This window comes from Megascapheus bottae, chromosome 1 (genome assembly GCF_031878675.1).
Source record: "Megascapheus bottae isolate mThoBot1 chromosome 1, mThoBot2.hap1, whole genome shotgun sequence".
In the NCBI taxonomy this organism is placed as follows: domain Eukaryota; kingdom Metazoa; phylum Chordata; class Mammalia; order Rodentia; family Geomyidae; genus Megascapheus; species Megascapheus bottae.
In genome coordinates this window covers 74,793,330-74,808,440 of record NC_143509.1, presented here as the reverse complement: position 1 = coordinate 74,808,440, position 15,111 = coordinate 74,793,330, and the positions used below count along the sequence as shown (strand labels likewise).

The 15,111-nt window shown below is 37.8% G+C and overlaps 1 protein-coding gene across 4 annotated transcripts in view; it reads left to right on the top strand.

The window, feature by feature from the left end:
* The window catches only part of St3gal6 (ST3 beta-galactoside alpha-2,3-sialyltransferase 6), a 59,111-nt gene extending 45,124 nt beyond the window's left edge, over positions 1-13,987 (top strand). For 3 of the 4 annotated variants that reach the window (XM_090347445.1, XM_090347456.1, XM_090347435.1), the window contains exons 6-10: positions 3,381-3,476; positions 7,265-7,451; positions 7,565-7,702; positions 8,813-8,965; positions 11,243-13,987. In XM_090347445.1, coding sequence (XP_090203571.1) covers positions 3,381-3,476; positions 7,265-7,451; positions 7,565-7,702; positions 8,813-8,965; positions 11,243-11,329 — 661 coding nt within the window. In that variant the 3' untranslated portion in view covers positions 11,330-13,987. The remainder of the gene's footprint in view (positions 1-3,380; positions 3,477-7,264; positions 7,452-7,564; positions 7,703-8,812; positions 8,966-11,242) is intronic. The other variant, XM_090347466.1, reaches the window with a different exon arrangement.
* Positions 13,988-15,111: the final 1,124 nt, after the last annotated feature.

The window sequence follows — 15,111 nt, the reverse complement described above, 5'->3', positions numbered from 1 at the left end:
AGATACCAGCTACAGATCTGAGTCCCAGGGCTCACATTGGTAAACCTAGCTACTCAGGAGGCTGATATCTGAGGACTATGGTCCAAAGCCAGCATGGGAAGACAAATCCCAAGAATGTGAAACATTAATTGAATTAAATAATTAAAGCAAAAAGTTGAGGCCTAGTTCAAGTGATAGTCAGCTGTGAGGTTATAGACATGTGTGCATGCATGCGTATGCACACACACACACACACACACACACACATATTTTCTAGCATAGTATGTATCCTTCAGAAAATGTGTAGTTCTTTCTAAGATCCTTTACTAGGAAGCAAAGGGAGATTTCATGGTCAAGGTTTCTTTTCCCAGGCATTGGAAACCTTCTACAGAAAAGGTCTTGTCCCATACCTGTTCTCTATAAAGCTGACAAAGAAGAAAATAGAAAAACAAATTCCTAAAAATTCAGTAAATAAGTAGAAAGAGGCATTGTGTTGAGATTTCCCTTGAGCGAGGCACTATGTGATTTCTCTCTATTTTCCCAAGGCTACAGGTCTTCCCAGAACTGCTGAGACCAGCCAAGGCAATAAGCAAGGGAATAAGCCTTCTTGATAGTCCAAGAGAATCAGTCTGAACCCTATACTCTCTCTTTAAAAAAAATTCATTATTATTTTGTTTATGTGGTATTGATGAATCAAACCCAGGGCCTCATGCATGCTAGGCAAGCACTTTACCAGTAAACCACACTCACAGCCCTTACACTCTGTTGTCTTTTGTCTGGAAAGGCATGTCTCTGGCAGGAGGTGTATGCAACCATGAGCTTGAATGGAGATCAGTAATGCAGTACTTATGAAGTGACAGATGGTAGCTCCTCTTTCCGTGATATTTTTCCTTTATGTCCTAGATTATAACGTTGCTCAGGATCTCAGGCTTGTTGACCACCTGCAGTCTACTCTGATGGAGGAGCTTCCATAGGCATCAGAATTCAAATAGTCAATTGGTCGCTAAGTAACATAAGGGAGTTGGTTGTATCTCATATGATTGAACTTACTTCTTCTGAAATCTGATTGAGAGATAGGACTTATATGGGTCCAGAATCCTTTGTTGAGGCTTCATACCCCCCCATCCCCAAACCCATTACTACCCTTAATGCCTTGTTGAGCTAAAACCCTGGGGGTGTGCTGGTAGTCTTTCTCCTGGCCTTTGCCCTTGCATGTTTAACATAATTGAGTTAGACTGCCTAGTCAGATTCCAGGCCAGGTCATATGTTAGAGGACTCCCTAGGGCACTTGCGCTTAGACAAAAACAACTCTTCTACCTACTGGGAAAAGGGCTTCAGCCTTCACTGGAGAGATAAGAATTACTAGGTACCATGATCATCAACATTTTTCCCCGACCTTCATGCAGGTCAGTTCATGGGAACAGTTGGAGTTTTACTACTGTCTTTTCTGAGCCACCCCTTACTTCCGCTGGTCAGCCTTGTTTGTATCTCCAATAGGAAGGTGGAGCCAGCTTCTGAAGGTTCAGCCACTGATCTTCCTAAAACTGACCCTGAGGTTCTCAAAGGTCAAGCATGCTATGAGTGTAGGATGCCTCCCCTGCTACAGAGCACTCATGGGAAACATCTGGTTAGGGGAATGTTTCTTACCCCCTTTTTTAGGGTAAGGAAAGGAGGCTTTTGAATGTGCAATCATCATCCCTGCTTTCAGCTCTAGCCTCAAGAGTAAAAAGCCTTCCATAAACTTGGCTTCCTGGAATTGAAGTCAATCTTGATTATAAAAACATGTGGAGCTGCACTTGATGGCTCCTGCCTATAATCTAGCTACTCAGGAGACTGAGATCTGAGGATTGAGGTTCAAAGCCAGCCCTGGCATTAAAGTCTGTGAGACTCTTATCTCTAATTAACTACTAGAAAACTGGAAGTAGTGCTGTGGCTCTAGGAATAAGGCAGTAGCCTTGAACTGAAGAGCTCAGGGACAATACCCAGGCCCAGAGTTCAAGCCCCATGAAGGACAAAACCAAACAAAAAAAACCCTAAACAAAGAAACAAAAAATGTGGAGATAGGTTCTTTTCTGAGTTGAGTAGACTTAAATAAACTCATATGTCTAGGATATATCATGATATTTGACATGTCTATGGTATGAGACATTGGAGATACATTCTCTTTTGATTGGGTAACATACCCTCACAAATTTCTGTCACCCAGAACAAGAACAACCCAGGCTTTTTGTTCTTGTCTGTTGAAGACTCAGATATAAGCATGATTCTGCTGAGTACCAAAAAGCCCCAAGTAAAGCATTTAAAAAATATTGGTGTTATACTTCCAAAACAATTAGTAAGATATACAAATTCTGTGTAAACTATGTTAAATGTATAAGTACAGGAGTATGGACATTCTCTCTTCATTGCCACAGCCCATGGTTGGCTTTTTAAAATAGTTCCTGCATTCATTCATCTCTAAATAGAATAAATAATAAATTTAATAAATAATATAATAAGTATCATAGTTTGCAGCATTTGAACAATTTGGCTGCTCTTTAGTTTTGAAAATCCTAATGTCTTGAGCTCTAACAATCTGTTCCCTAAAGGAAAAGGAGGTGTTTTATTGTGTCATTTTTCCAGACTCAGTGTGCTGGTGGTGCCAAGAGGTAGGAGATGGCTGAGTCAGGGACGTGATGCCAAGAGACAACCCTGTGTCACCTGACTCCAGGTTGATTGCAGCAGGAGGAATTCTCCTTGTGTGGCCTGCTTTAAAGCTTTTTGCCAGGAACACGGAGTGAACTTTTAGTTTGTTTTGGTTAAGTTCCAAGGATAAGGTTATGTTTGGGAAATTGAAGTAAGCACAAACAGCGTACAGAATACTATAACCTATTTGTACACATATGAAATGCCATAGAAAGGTAGAAGTACACTGTCTGAGGAATGGGCAGTGCTGGCAAAAATGAAAACATATCTGTACTATATCAAAATGCAGAAAGAGGAATGTTTTAGTACTCTAACCATTTCGATTTAAATGCTACTTCCATCTCTTTGGCATGTGACTTTGAAATGTTATACAATAATCTTCTGTTTTTGTTTGCATAATGGAAATAACAGATTTATTCATCTTAATGGGTGGTTATGAAAATCAAATGAGGAAATGAGGATAGGCTACCAGGAGATAGTATTTGTTGAATATGATATCCTTTCCCTGTAGAATATCTTTTCTGGAATATTGACTATTTCTAAACATCTCCTAGCCTAGAAGACACAGTTGGTTCTTTTTTAGTGTGTGTACCAAATGAAATTTGTCATTGGGATATTGAAACTATCCCAGTGAATAAGTTCTTAGGATAAAGTCTTAGAGTAACTCCATTTTGAGAAAGATTGTTCAATCTGTCACTTGTCTTTTTGCCCAACAGCATGCCATGTAAAAAGTGTGTGGTGGTTGGTAATGGAGGAGTTTTGAAGAATAAGACATTAGGAGAAAAAATCGACTCCTATGATGTAATTATAAGGTAAATTTATTTTCTATCTGCTAACTTAGAAATCATGTTGAAGAGAACATGATTTCTTACTTTAAGAAAGCTGTGTTTTAAAAAAGAATTTGTTTATGTGCTTTTTTGTTATATAAACTTCTTTTTTGGTTGATGCTAGAATGAGGCCCACATTTTAAGTTACTAATGTAGCAAATATTTGTTACATCCCCTTTGGATGCCCCATACAATTGTAGCTCCTGAGGTGATAGCAGTAGATCAGAATAGCATCCTTGTTCCCTGTGGAAGTTTCATTGTCATTTGTAAAAACAAGATTTAAAATAGATGACAATATACTTTGTGTCATTTTGACAATCAGAAAAAGATATAACAGGGGACACTTGACGGTCTTGTTGGGAATGTATGGTTGCCTTGAGGAGAGGATACTTAAATGAGACCTAAGTGACCATTTGACTCCACATGAAGCAGAGAAAATGTTTACCACATGTGCTCCTCAGGAATATATGATCCTGATTGTGAACAGGGCAGAAAACCTAATGGGATAGAAGGGCAGCCAGCTTGGGGAGGATGATATAGTAAGTTGCAAAGAGGTAGACAAAGACCAGGCTGTTTAGGACTTGGTAAATTTGGATTAGGAGTTTAGGGTTTTTTTAATTGTATTTTATTGTCAGGATAATGTATAGAGGGGTTACAGTTATATTTGTTAGGTGATGGGTATATTACCTCTGGAACCCTTCTCATGTCCCCCTTTCCCTTCCCACACCACCTCCCAATCATCTTGTTTTTCCCCTTCTCTTCCCTATTTCAAATAGACACATATGTACAATATACCAGGTAACAAAGTCTCAGATACAGTAACCACATGAGATTAACTGTAAGTGAAAAAGAGAGAAAAGAAGTAACTTCACATAGTACATTAAGAACAACAATCACAAAGATAAACCTCTTGTTTCCATATCCTAGAGTTCATTACATTTAGTCTCATCCAATAGGCCATTATGTGATAGCTTTTGAGCTATTGTGATGCTCTGTTAGGAGAGTCCTAGATGTATACTAATTATTACCAATGAGGGAAACCATGGAGCTCTGTTTCTTTGGGTCTGGCTTACTTCACTTAACAGGATCCTTAAAGCAGCCAGGGAGAAGAGAACAATTACATGCAAAGATTTTTATTTATTTATTGACGTTCATGGAGCTTGAACTCTGGACCTGGGCTCTCCTGAGCTCTTCAGTTCAAGGCTAGTGCTTTACCACTTGAGCCATAGTGCCACTTCCTGATTTTTTGGTGGTTACTTGGAGATGGGGGTCTCACAGACTTTAGTGCCCAGGCTGGCTTTGAACCACGATCCTAAGATCTCAGCCTCCTGAATAGCTAGGATTACAGGTGTGGGCCACCAGTGCCTGGCAGGAGTTTAGATTTTATATGCTGCAGATAATTTTTGGAAGTTCTAAAGCAAGACATCAATGCAATATAAATATTCTGGTGTAGTGGGCCAGGAATTTTGCCTAGTGGCGAATACTTGCCTAGCATACATGAAGACCTGAGTTCAATTCCCTTTGGTAGCACACACATAGAAAAAGCCAGAAATGGTGCTGTGGATCAAATAGTAGAGCTCTAACCTTGACAAAGCCCAATGATAGCGCTCAGGTCCTGAGTACAAGCCTCAGGACTGGCAGGAAAAAAAAAATCTGGCTGCAGTATAAACAACAAAACATGAAGGGACCAAGGTGAAAATGCGGAACCTGATTAACTTGCTTCATTCAGATAGGAGACAATGGTGGCTTGTTCCAGTAGATTATGGAGAGACATAGGTAAAAGTAGGTTAGTGGGCAGACTGGAGATGTTCTAGACAATAGGGTTGTCAGGATCTATTGTTTTTCTAGATGTGAGGTCTAATAGGATTAAAGGAATCTGGTTCCTTTAATCCTGTTTGTAGTTTAATGTACAGTGATAACGTTTATTGAATTTGAGCAGTCTAGGGTAGAAAAAGGTATAGAGGAAAAGTTTTCTCTAAATGATGTGCTAGATTTAAGATACTTTTGATATGTGCAGTTGGATAAGCCAAGGAGGCAATTGGATCAACAAGCTGAACTTTTTTTGTGATGAATGGCTTAATAGCTGTATTTCCACCATGAACTTGATGAGAGTCCCAGGACAGAGGATTGAAGTTTGGAGCATTCAATGCTTAAAAGGGGTTGAGCAAAGACAAAGAAGTGAGCAAAAGGCATAGAGGCTCCACAAGTGAGATGAGAAGTGATCGCAGAAGGGATGAGAAGACCGTGGGGTTCAACCAGGTCCCAAGGGGCATACAAAAAGAAAGCAAGGATAAAACAAAGACAGGGTGCTTTGTCAACCTGCGGCATATTGTCTTTCTTGACAAAACAGGCTTTAGGCATAATATGGAAAGAAACCCACTGGAATGGGTTGAAGAGAGATTGACAGATGAGGAGATAGAGAAATCAGTACTGTCAATGCTTGAGAAATTTTGTTCTGAGGAGTTTAAAATGACCATGTAGTTGAAGATGCTTGCACAATCAAGGCAGATCCATTATTTTCTTTTGTGAAAGGAAGCAATGCTAAGGAGTATTGTGACATGTATAGGAGTATGTAGAGAAGAGACTGGACTAGTGCAGAGAAGAGGGGGTTTCATCCAGAACACATATGTGGTTAATTGGAAAGGAGAGCCAAGATTACGCCTATAACTACCAGTAGTCTCTTAGCTGCAGTGATGGAAAAATAAGGATGTTTCTCTAATTTCTCAGCACAAGGTTGGGCCACCAACTGGCTTAAGTGTTTGTGTTGGAGATGAATTAGGCTTTTGTGGTAAAGTTAGCACACTGGGGCAACATAGTAGGATGGCGTGGCATGGCCTGGAGTTTTTGTTAGGTTCTAAGCTGTTTGGTGCATAGCAAGGTGACCTTGCTTTCTGTTTATTGCCCATTTGGATAATTCAGGCTACTAAACACTTTCAAAATATTCAAAAATTTCCTTACTTACAACTGTCTAGCTCTGATGATTTAGGAACATGGCAAACCCTTGCAAGGAAAATACAGGTACATTTGGAAAGACATTGCATGTGATATTAAAACAGCTTCATGCTACAGTCTCATATTACTATCAGTGGCAAAGAACAAAACAGTATTTATCTCCCTAAGTGACACTGTTCTGGAAACAAAAGCATTCCTTTTTTATAACGTGCCTTCCTAGTGTATGTACTAGTAAATAGTGCATGTCTAACCTTGGCTTTGAGCAGACACAAACTGAACAGCAGATCTTTGTGATTCTCCGGTGCAATCTAGTAATGGACATTAGTTTGGTGGTTGAGAAGATAACACAGCAATCTGTTCTGCTTCATTTCAGAGCACTAAGGTGGACGGGTTTTCAAGACAACTTAAATGTGATTCTGCTTGCCCCTCCTTCTGCTGCTAGGCCATTGTGCATTACAATGTAGACTGTGTATGTGTGGGTATAGAACTCGCTCTGGACTTCAGGGCCTTTATCAAGCCACAGGATTTTGTGCACTGGTCTTATGAGGTCTCTGAGTGTTATTCTGTGGTTTTATTTAGTCTTCAGTTTTCCTATGAGCAAGTGTCGTTGGTTCTACAATTTGTTTTCAAATACAAGTAAGCATTTCTGCCTTTGACCAAGCAGCTGTTTCATTTAAAAAAGGAGTTCTCTCTCCAATTTGTCTTTGTCAAATTCTGACTGGTTGTCTTGTAGCTTCAAAATGCGGTTGTTGGTCTAATCCTGAAGGTGGTAAGAACTGTGATGAAAATGGCCTATATGTCTCATGTCTTCCTACCCACAGAATGAATAGTGGTCCTGTTTTAGGGCATGAAGAGGAAGTTGGGAGAAGGACAACCTTCCGACTGTTTTATCCAGAATCTGTTTTTTCAGATTTCAGTCACAATGATCCCAATACCACAGCGATTCTCGTTGCTTTTAAGCCACTTGATTTAAAGTGGCTGATGGAATTGTTGACGAATGGAAAAATAGTAAGTTGGCAACATTTATCTTCCTTCAGGCAGACTTCAGTGTTCTTTCCTTAAAAAGAAAAAAGAAAGAATCCCAAAGACTACAATGTTCAGTTTTTTTATATTCATTTCAGAGTACTAATGGTTATTGGAAGAAACCAGCCTTAAACTTGATTTACAAGCCAAATCAAATCAGAATATTAGATCCTTTCATTATCAGGACAGCTGCTTATGAACTGCTTCATTTTCCAAAATCATTTCCCAAAAATCAGGTATGTATATCTATTACCATTATTTCAACCTGGAAGATCCAGTTGAAGTGGCATAGCTGGAGATGGCAGAAACTGCTTGTCACATGGTTCATGTAACAGCTTAAGGGCCATATCTGTGTTAGTAAAACACCCTTCCTCCTGGTGGGGTGGGCAGAGGCTTCCTTTCTCTCCATCCATCTGTCCATCTCCTAAAACCTCTTCTTTACTGTTGCACAGTGATACTAAAGAGCGTCTCACTGGGATGGCTGAATTGGTAAGTTTTGTGGTCAGAGTTGTAGGACCAGATTTAGTGCAAGTGTACCAGTGCCCAGCTTTCCAGGCTAGAATTTCATTGTATTTGCTATATTAATAGCTTCATGTTACTCTAATGAGATATCTGCAACATATTTATATTTATGGAAAAAAAGGTTTATTGAATTGTGTTTGGAAGTTCTTCAAGTTCACACCAGGTGCCTCCAGCTTTGGGTGGTTGGTGAGGGTATAAGGAGCGCATGTCAGAGCAAGTGCTTGTGTCTCAAGCAAGGAGATAGAAAGGAAAATAACTTATTCCCAGCATCCTTGTAGGGTCATACTAGGCTTAGCTGGCACTGTACCGCTTGAGTCATGGCACCACTTTTGGCTTTTTGGTACTTAATTGAAGACCATTATTTCATAGACTTTCATGTCTAGGCTGGCTTTTAACCACAATGCTCAGATCTCAGTAACCCAGAGTTAACTAGGATTACAGGTGTGAGCCACCAGCAACCAGATAAGTTTTGTTTTTGAATGAATTACAGCAACGTTCTCTTCCTTGTACTTCAAAGTATTTCTTCACCATCATGATGGTTGTCTTTAGCTAGCATTGCAGCTAAATATTACTTTTGAAAGGCTTTCAGTTTGAGTTCCTGTTTCAATTGGAGTTGTTCTTTTTTTTTTTCTTAGAGTATGGCATTCTGCTTGGAGCTTCAGTCTTATGGCATGATGAAGGCTTAACTAAATATTTTCCTTTTGATTAACTGCTCAGAATCCACATTTTTTTTCTTTTGTAAATAAGTCTAGGACAACCAGACATGTTTTGGAAATAAGAAGCTCATTTGGGTTTAAAATTTTTATTTTCCATTTCCCCTCTAGAAACCCAAACACCCAACAACAGGAATTATTGCCATCACACTGGCATTTCACATATGTCATGAGGTTCACCTAGCTGGTTTTAAGTACAATCTTTCTGACCTCAAGAGCCCTTTGCACTACTATGGGAATGCCACCATGTCTTTGATGAATAAGGTAATATATGTATCACTTAAGATAGATACAAATACTTTGGCCTGTTGATCTCTTCTGTCAGAAAGCCTGTATTTCTCTTCTTACTCTCATTTTACTAAGGGAATTTTGAAGATTTGATAGGGGTTACAGAATACCCAGGGCTACAAAGAGAATTCAGGCCCAGAGTTCATTTTACTGCAAGGGCAATTCCTAATCTATGGAACTCAGACTCTCTGAAGGACCTTATGGTTATGCCAAGTGCAATCAACATAGGGACCGAACCTTAGACACTTATTTGCATTGCTTAATTATAAAACTTGCTGTTTGAAATATGCAAATTCACCAAAAAGCATGCATTGCTCTACTCATAATTTCTTTTCCTCTTTCCTTTAAGAGTAAACAAGATGGTATAGACCAGTACCAAACAATAAAATACGCATGGTCAGGAAGTTTCACACCTTATTTACTTGATCATGTTTTTCAGCAATCAATACTGATAGATTTGACCCTGAATTTTTAATTGACTGGGCAGGAATTTTCTATAATTCTTAGATTAGCAGTTATGCTACATTTCAAGATTAAATTATTCATATATTTTAAATATTGAAATGTGAATGCTTTGTCGTATGTATATGAATTTTATGAAGTCAGTCTCCTTTAAATCATCCCAAATAGTACATAAGCCTAGGAGGTAGTACTAATGAGGTTGGATTTTATTTTTATTTTTTTTCCCCTCTTGTGGCTTGAGTGAAGGGCCTCAAGGTCCCTGAGCCTTTCTGTGCTCAAGGCTAGCGCTCTACCACTTAAGCCACGGTGCCACATCTGGCTTTTTTGAGTACTTTATTGGAGATGAGACTCACACAGACTTTTCTGCTTGGGCTGGCTTTATACCACTGTCGTCAGATCTCAACCTACTGAGTAGCTAGGGTTACAGGTGTGAGTCACCAGTGCCCAGTGGGTTGAGTTTTAATACTATATTTTGTACCTACTTCTACCCAGCTCTTTTACATAGTATGTTCCAAACACGTGAATAGTTCAAGAATTAGGGCCAGAATAGGCTTCGAATTAGGTTTATTTCTCCTCAGCCAAAATCCTTCCTCTAGCACTTGGGATATTTCAAGAATTCTACTTAGGAGGCTGAGACCTGAGGATTGTGGTTCAAACCTAGCTGCAGCAGGAAGGCCCACGAGTCCTCAATCTCCACTTAGAAAACCAGAAGTGGAGCTATGGCTTGAAGTGGTAGAGCACTAGTCTTGAGTAAAAAGAGGTCAGGGACAGCACCCAGCCAATGAATTTATGCCCCATTAGCAACCAAAAAGAAGAAAAGAAGGTGGATTAAAACTACTTCCTGAAGATTAGGGTATCAACAACAGAATCACACTTTGTTTCCATTTTTGCTGTTCTGGGGACCAAACCCAATGTTGTACAGGTTATGCAAGTACTTGACCCCTGAGGTATACCTCCATCCTCAGAATTGTTTTCCAACATACATTTTAAGTGGAACCAGAATATATGGTAGTCTCTTCTCCCCAGATGATTTAACATATTGGTGCTGGCCCTGGAGCTTTTCACTCAGAGCCTAGGCACTATCCTGGGGCTTTATGGTCAAAGCTAACATTACCACTTGAGCCACAGTTTCACTTCTGGTTTTTTGGCAGTTAGTTGGAGAGGCTAGTGTCTCTCAGACTTTCTTGACCAGTCTGTCTTCAAACCATGATTTCTTAGATCTTAGCCTCCTGAATAGCTAGATTTACAAGTATGAGACACCTGTGCCCAGCATTTTTAAAAATGAGTTCAAGGTGCTTATAAAAACAACAAAGATAAAAACCCATTCTGACCAAAAAGCTTTATCTCTAGATTTATTATGATGTATGAGATAAGTATCTGGTTTTGATTGGGGGTGGGGGGGCTGTGGTGAATTCATGGCCTAGGCCCTGTTCTTAAGCTCTCTTTGCTTAAGGCTAGTAGTACTCTACCAGTTGCAGCCACAGCTCCACTTCAGGTTTTCAGGTAGTCTCATGGACTTTCCTGCCAAGACTGGCTTTGAACCATGCTCTTCAGATCCCATACTCCTGAATAGCTAGGATTACAGGCATGAAGCACCAGCAGAAGTGTTTTAAATGACGGTTTAAGTAGAAAGATTGGCTTTCTATTTAGATTGAGTGAAGAGAAATCAGAACAGTAACAAAAGTCCAGATGACTTGTTAGTAACTTTTGAGCTTTATAATATGGCATTATTGTGCTAATATTTTGACTTTGGCCAAATGGTAATCTTACCTTTTTCTTTTTCTTCTTTAGAGTGTATATCACAATGTAACAGCAGAACAGCTTTTTTTGAAGGACATTATAGAAAGAAAATTTGTAATCAACTTGACTCAAGATTGACCATATGGACTCAGAAGATAACAGTATTAGTTTTATTTTTGTACTGCAATCTTTAGTTTATTTTTAAATATGTTGAATTTGTGAAATAATTATGTATACTGTTGCTGCCTGGTGATTTATAACCACCAGCTTAATCTCTGTGAATTTATTTATGAAAACGAAGAAATAGTTAAGATATCAGGGAATTTAGTGAAGTTTTGCTTGTGTTGTTTTTAATATAAGCTAGCTTTCTGGAGGCGTTTTAAAGTGTCTTTTTATAGTTTCTTTATTATAGGCATCTGAGGATGTGATTTCCTTGTAAGGAGATATAGTTTACCACAAGTTTGACTGTGACAGGTCTCTCTGAGGAAAATTTGTCTACTATTATACCTGCCAGGTGAGAAACTGGCAAACGATTGTGTGTTAGTGTAGCAAAATGTGGAATCTAAGTTTATACTAGCTTAATTAAGCTTTTACCTCCTGCAATTAATCAGTCATTATGATGAGTAATAATTTGGTAGATAGGAAAGATGGTATGCTTTACAGTTTCCTTTTTAAGGTAAAGAAAATAGGACAAACATGAAATTGTGAATGAGTAACTAAATGTCATTGAAGTACTTAATAGCTTTGCATTATTTTAATAAATAAAGATTTCCTTTACACAAGGAAGCAAGGAAAGGGAACCTCAAGAAGAGGACAAATTCTAAACCATTAATTTTTAAGGCAGTCTCATGTAGTCCAGGCTGGACTTGACTTTGTGACCACCTGATTCAGCTTCTTGAGTACAGAGGCTACTGGCAGGTGATGGTTGACTTGAACATTATTTTCTTCATTGGCTTAATTAATTAAATTTTGAGTTTCTATTTGAGTTAGGAAATATGAAAGTCTTAAAGAAAGTCAAGGTATTTCTGGGACTTAATATACTTATTTAAAAAAACAGAATTTTATCATTAAACTTAATCTTCAAATAAAAAGTTTATCTGGTTATCTCAGGGGCACCAGAGAATAGCATGAAATGCAAACTGGCTAGGACCCTTTCTACAAGTCAATATAACCAAAAACTATCTTGGGGAAAGAGAATAATGGGTGAACAATGCAAATAGTATAGGTTATGAGCATGAAGAGTTATCAGTAGATTTTTCAAACGTGAATACTTAGTTAAGTTAGTTGTTAATAACAATCAATCTGCCTCTCTAAAGGGAGTATATAGAAAGGATGGAATATGGGAATAAATGCAACACTTTTAAGAAGCCTACAACAACGTGGAGAAAACTAACAGTTGACTTTACAAAGAGCAGAACTTAGTTATTTGTATTTGGTTCTGCCAGCACTAGCACAAGCTAACACACTATTCTAGTTTCACTTGATTTTTCTAATAACTGCAATGGAAAGAGTATAGACTGACTGGAATGCACTTGTATTCAGGATCTTTTCTTCACACCACAAAGCCGTGGCTTTTTCTTGTTGCTTAGTTCAGTTTGATGCAAGGTAAAATCAGGCTTCAAAATGGATGGTGCTGGCCACAGGAGGAGGAAAAACATTAAATGAAAAGCCAATAGCATTTTCAAATGTTGCTGTTAGCACTGTAATACTAACCATAAAATTATGTTAAAACAGAACTATGGCAATTTATGTAATCTGGCAACCTACAAACTTCAGAATCATTTTATTAAGTCGAATAATCTGAGCAAGACAGATATTTATATATCTATATATATACTATACAATTTATTAAAAACACATGAACACATTAAAATTTCACTATTTATACAGTCTAAATTCTAACAACATATACAAATACTGAGTGACTACAGTACATGCAGAGGTACAAAAAATACATTCTAGGAGAAAATAACAGACACCCAACCATTTTTACTTCTAAAATGTATTTCAATACATGTTTCCTTTCTACTTTTCCCTGTGCCAAAAAAAAGGAAGGAAAAAAGAATGAGAAACTAGTCACAAGTTGGATTGAATGAGAAATGATGCCACAGTTGGCCAAAAAGTTATTTTGATAAACATTCCACTCTATAGATGTTGCAGTTTAGGGACTTACAAGTTCAGAGCCATTATTATTATTATTACTATTATTATCTTTTTAAGGCAGCAATTCATCAGTTCTCTTAAGAGGATTTGAAAACCTTTCCATGTTCCACATAATCTATTGGTTCTTAACCAGTTGTCGCATTTGCCAGTGTTTGTATTGCTCTTTTGCTAAATGACAAGGCAAAGGAGGTCAAGTTTATCACTGTTTACAGTGTTGTGGATATATATGTGCTTAGATGAGCTCATATTCTGCTCTCCCCTCTCTGGACATTATAATTTTAATTCTTCTATAAATTCTCTACTTGAACTGGTCCCCCCTCCCCCATCAGTGGATAAACCCATTTGTTCAATGCAAAGTGCAAACAGTGAAATGTGAATTTCCATAACTGGTCTAGATCTAGTACATGCAACTGGATCTATTTAGATATACAGAGACAGAGTTTAATAAAATAACAAACCAGAATTCACAGTATCCTCTCTTCAACTGTGCTGGTCCCAAGAATCATGTAACAGCCAAGTCTATAATTTCCTGAAACCTACCATCATTTGTGGCTCTATCATTGTTGGCTTCTGTTTCTAAAATTGTATTGTCTGGGAAAATTTTTAGTCCAATAAACCACAGGAGAATAAAAATGTAAGGAAACTTTGTCAAATGATTATTTTCACATTCTCAATTGTTACTTGATTGTCTCTGATGATGGCTAGATATATAATATATACATATATGTGTACATACACATAATATATATACATATATATTATATATCCAACATATAAATGTACTAAAAAAAAGAAAAATCTCTTCATATGAAAACTAGAAGTACAAAATCAGAAAAAAAAAACCCATTTGAATTAGGCTCAGTTCTTCATCTGGAAATTAAAACATGTAAAAACTCAAAGCTAAATATTTTGTTAAAATCATTGGTAGTTCAAGGACAGCACAGTGGCAATATGGATCAAGTCTTAAAATACCCAACATTTCAAAAACACTTTGCCTCACCAAAAAAAAAAAAGAAGAAGGAAGAAAAAGAAGAGAAGAAAAAAAAATTCCAGACAAAAACAACCAGGTACTCTTAATTACACAAAAACAGCAAGCTTCTTTGGGAAAATAAAATATTGAAAGTGTGTCTCTTAAAGCTTCAGACAGATATAAGACAAGGTAAAGGATAATCTGTGTGTACTAGGGATGAGTAGGGACATGAAACAACTGGTTTACTATTCCCACCTGAGAGGGGACAAATACATTAATACATGTGCTTTTACACATTCAGATATGGATTAATACAAATTCAGTATCTGTGCTTTTTGTTTCATTTTGAAACAAAATATGCATTGTGCCTCAAAGTCTGAAGAAGGGAAGGCAAATGAAAATAAAAACAAAATCATACAAGGAGAAAGTAGGGAAGCTGTAAAATTAAATTTGTTTCATTTTGAACCAATCTCTTAGAATGCTGATGTTTAGAAGCAAGCAGAATGAAACACTGTTCATCATTATTCTGATTTTTTTTTTAACTTTGGCAACAATGTAAGTTAGGGGAACAAGCCCAAAGAAATGACTAGACACAAGTGGGAAAGTCCATTTTAACAGTATGTATACAAACTGAAATTGGTTCCAACTTGGCCTAGACAGTGTCCCTGAGCTACATTTTGTTCAAGGCTTGCGCAGCACCACTTTAGGCTTTTATCTGAGTAGTTTATTTAAGATAAAAGGATTGTGAACTTTCCTACCCAGGCTGGCTTTGAATTGTGATTCTCTG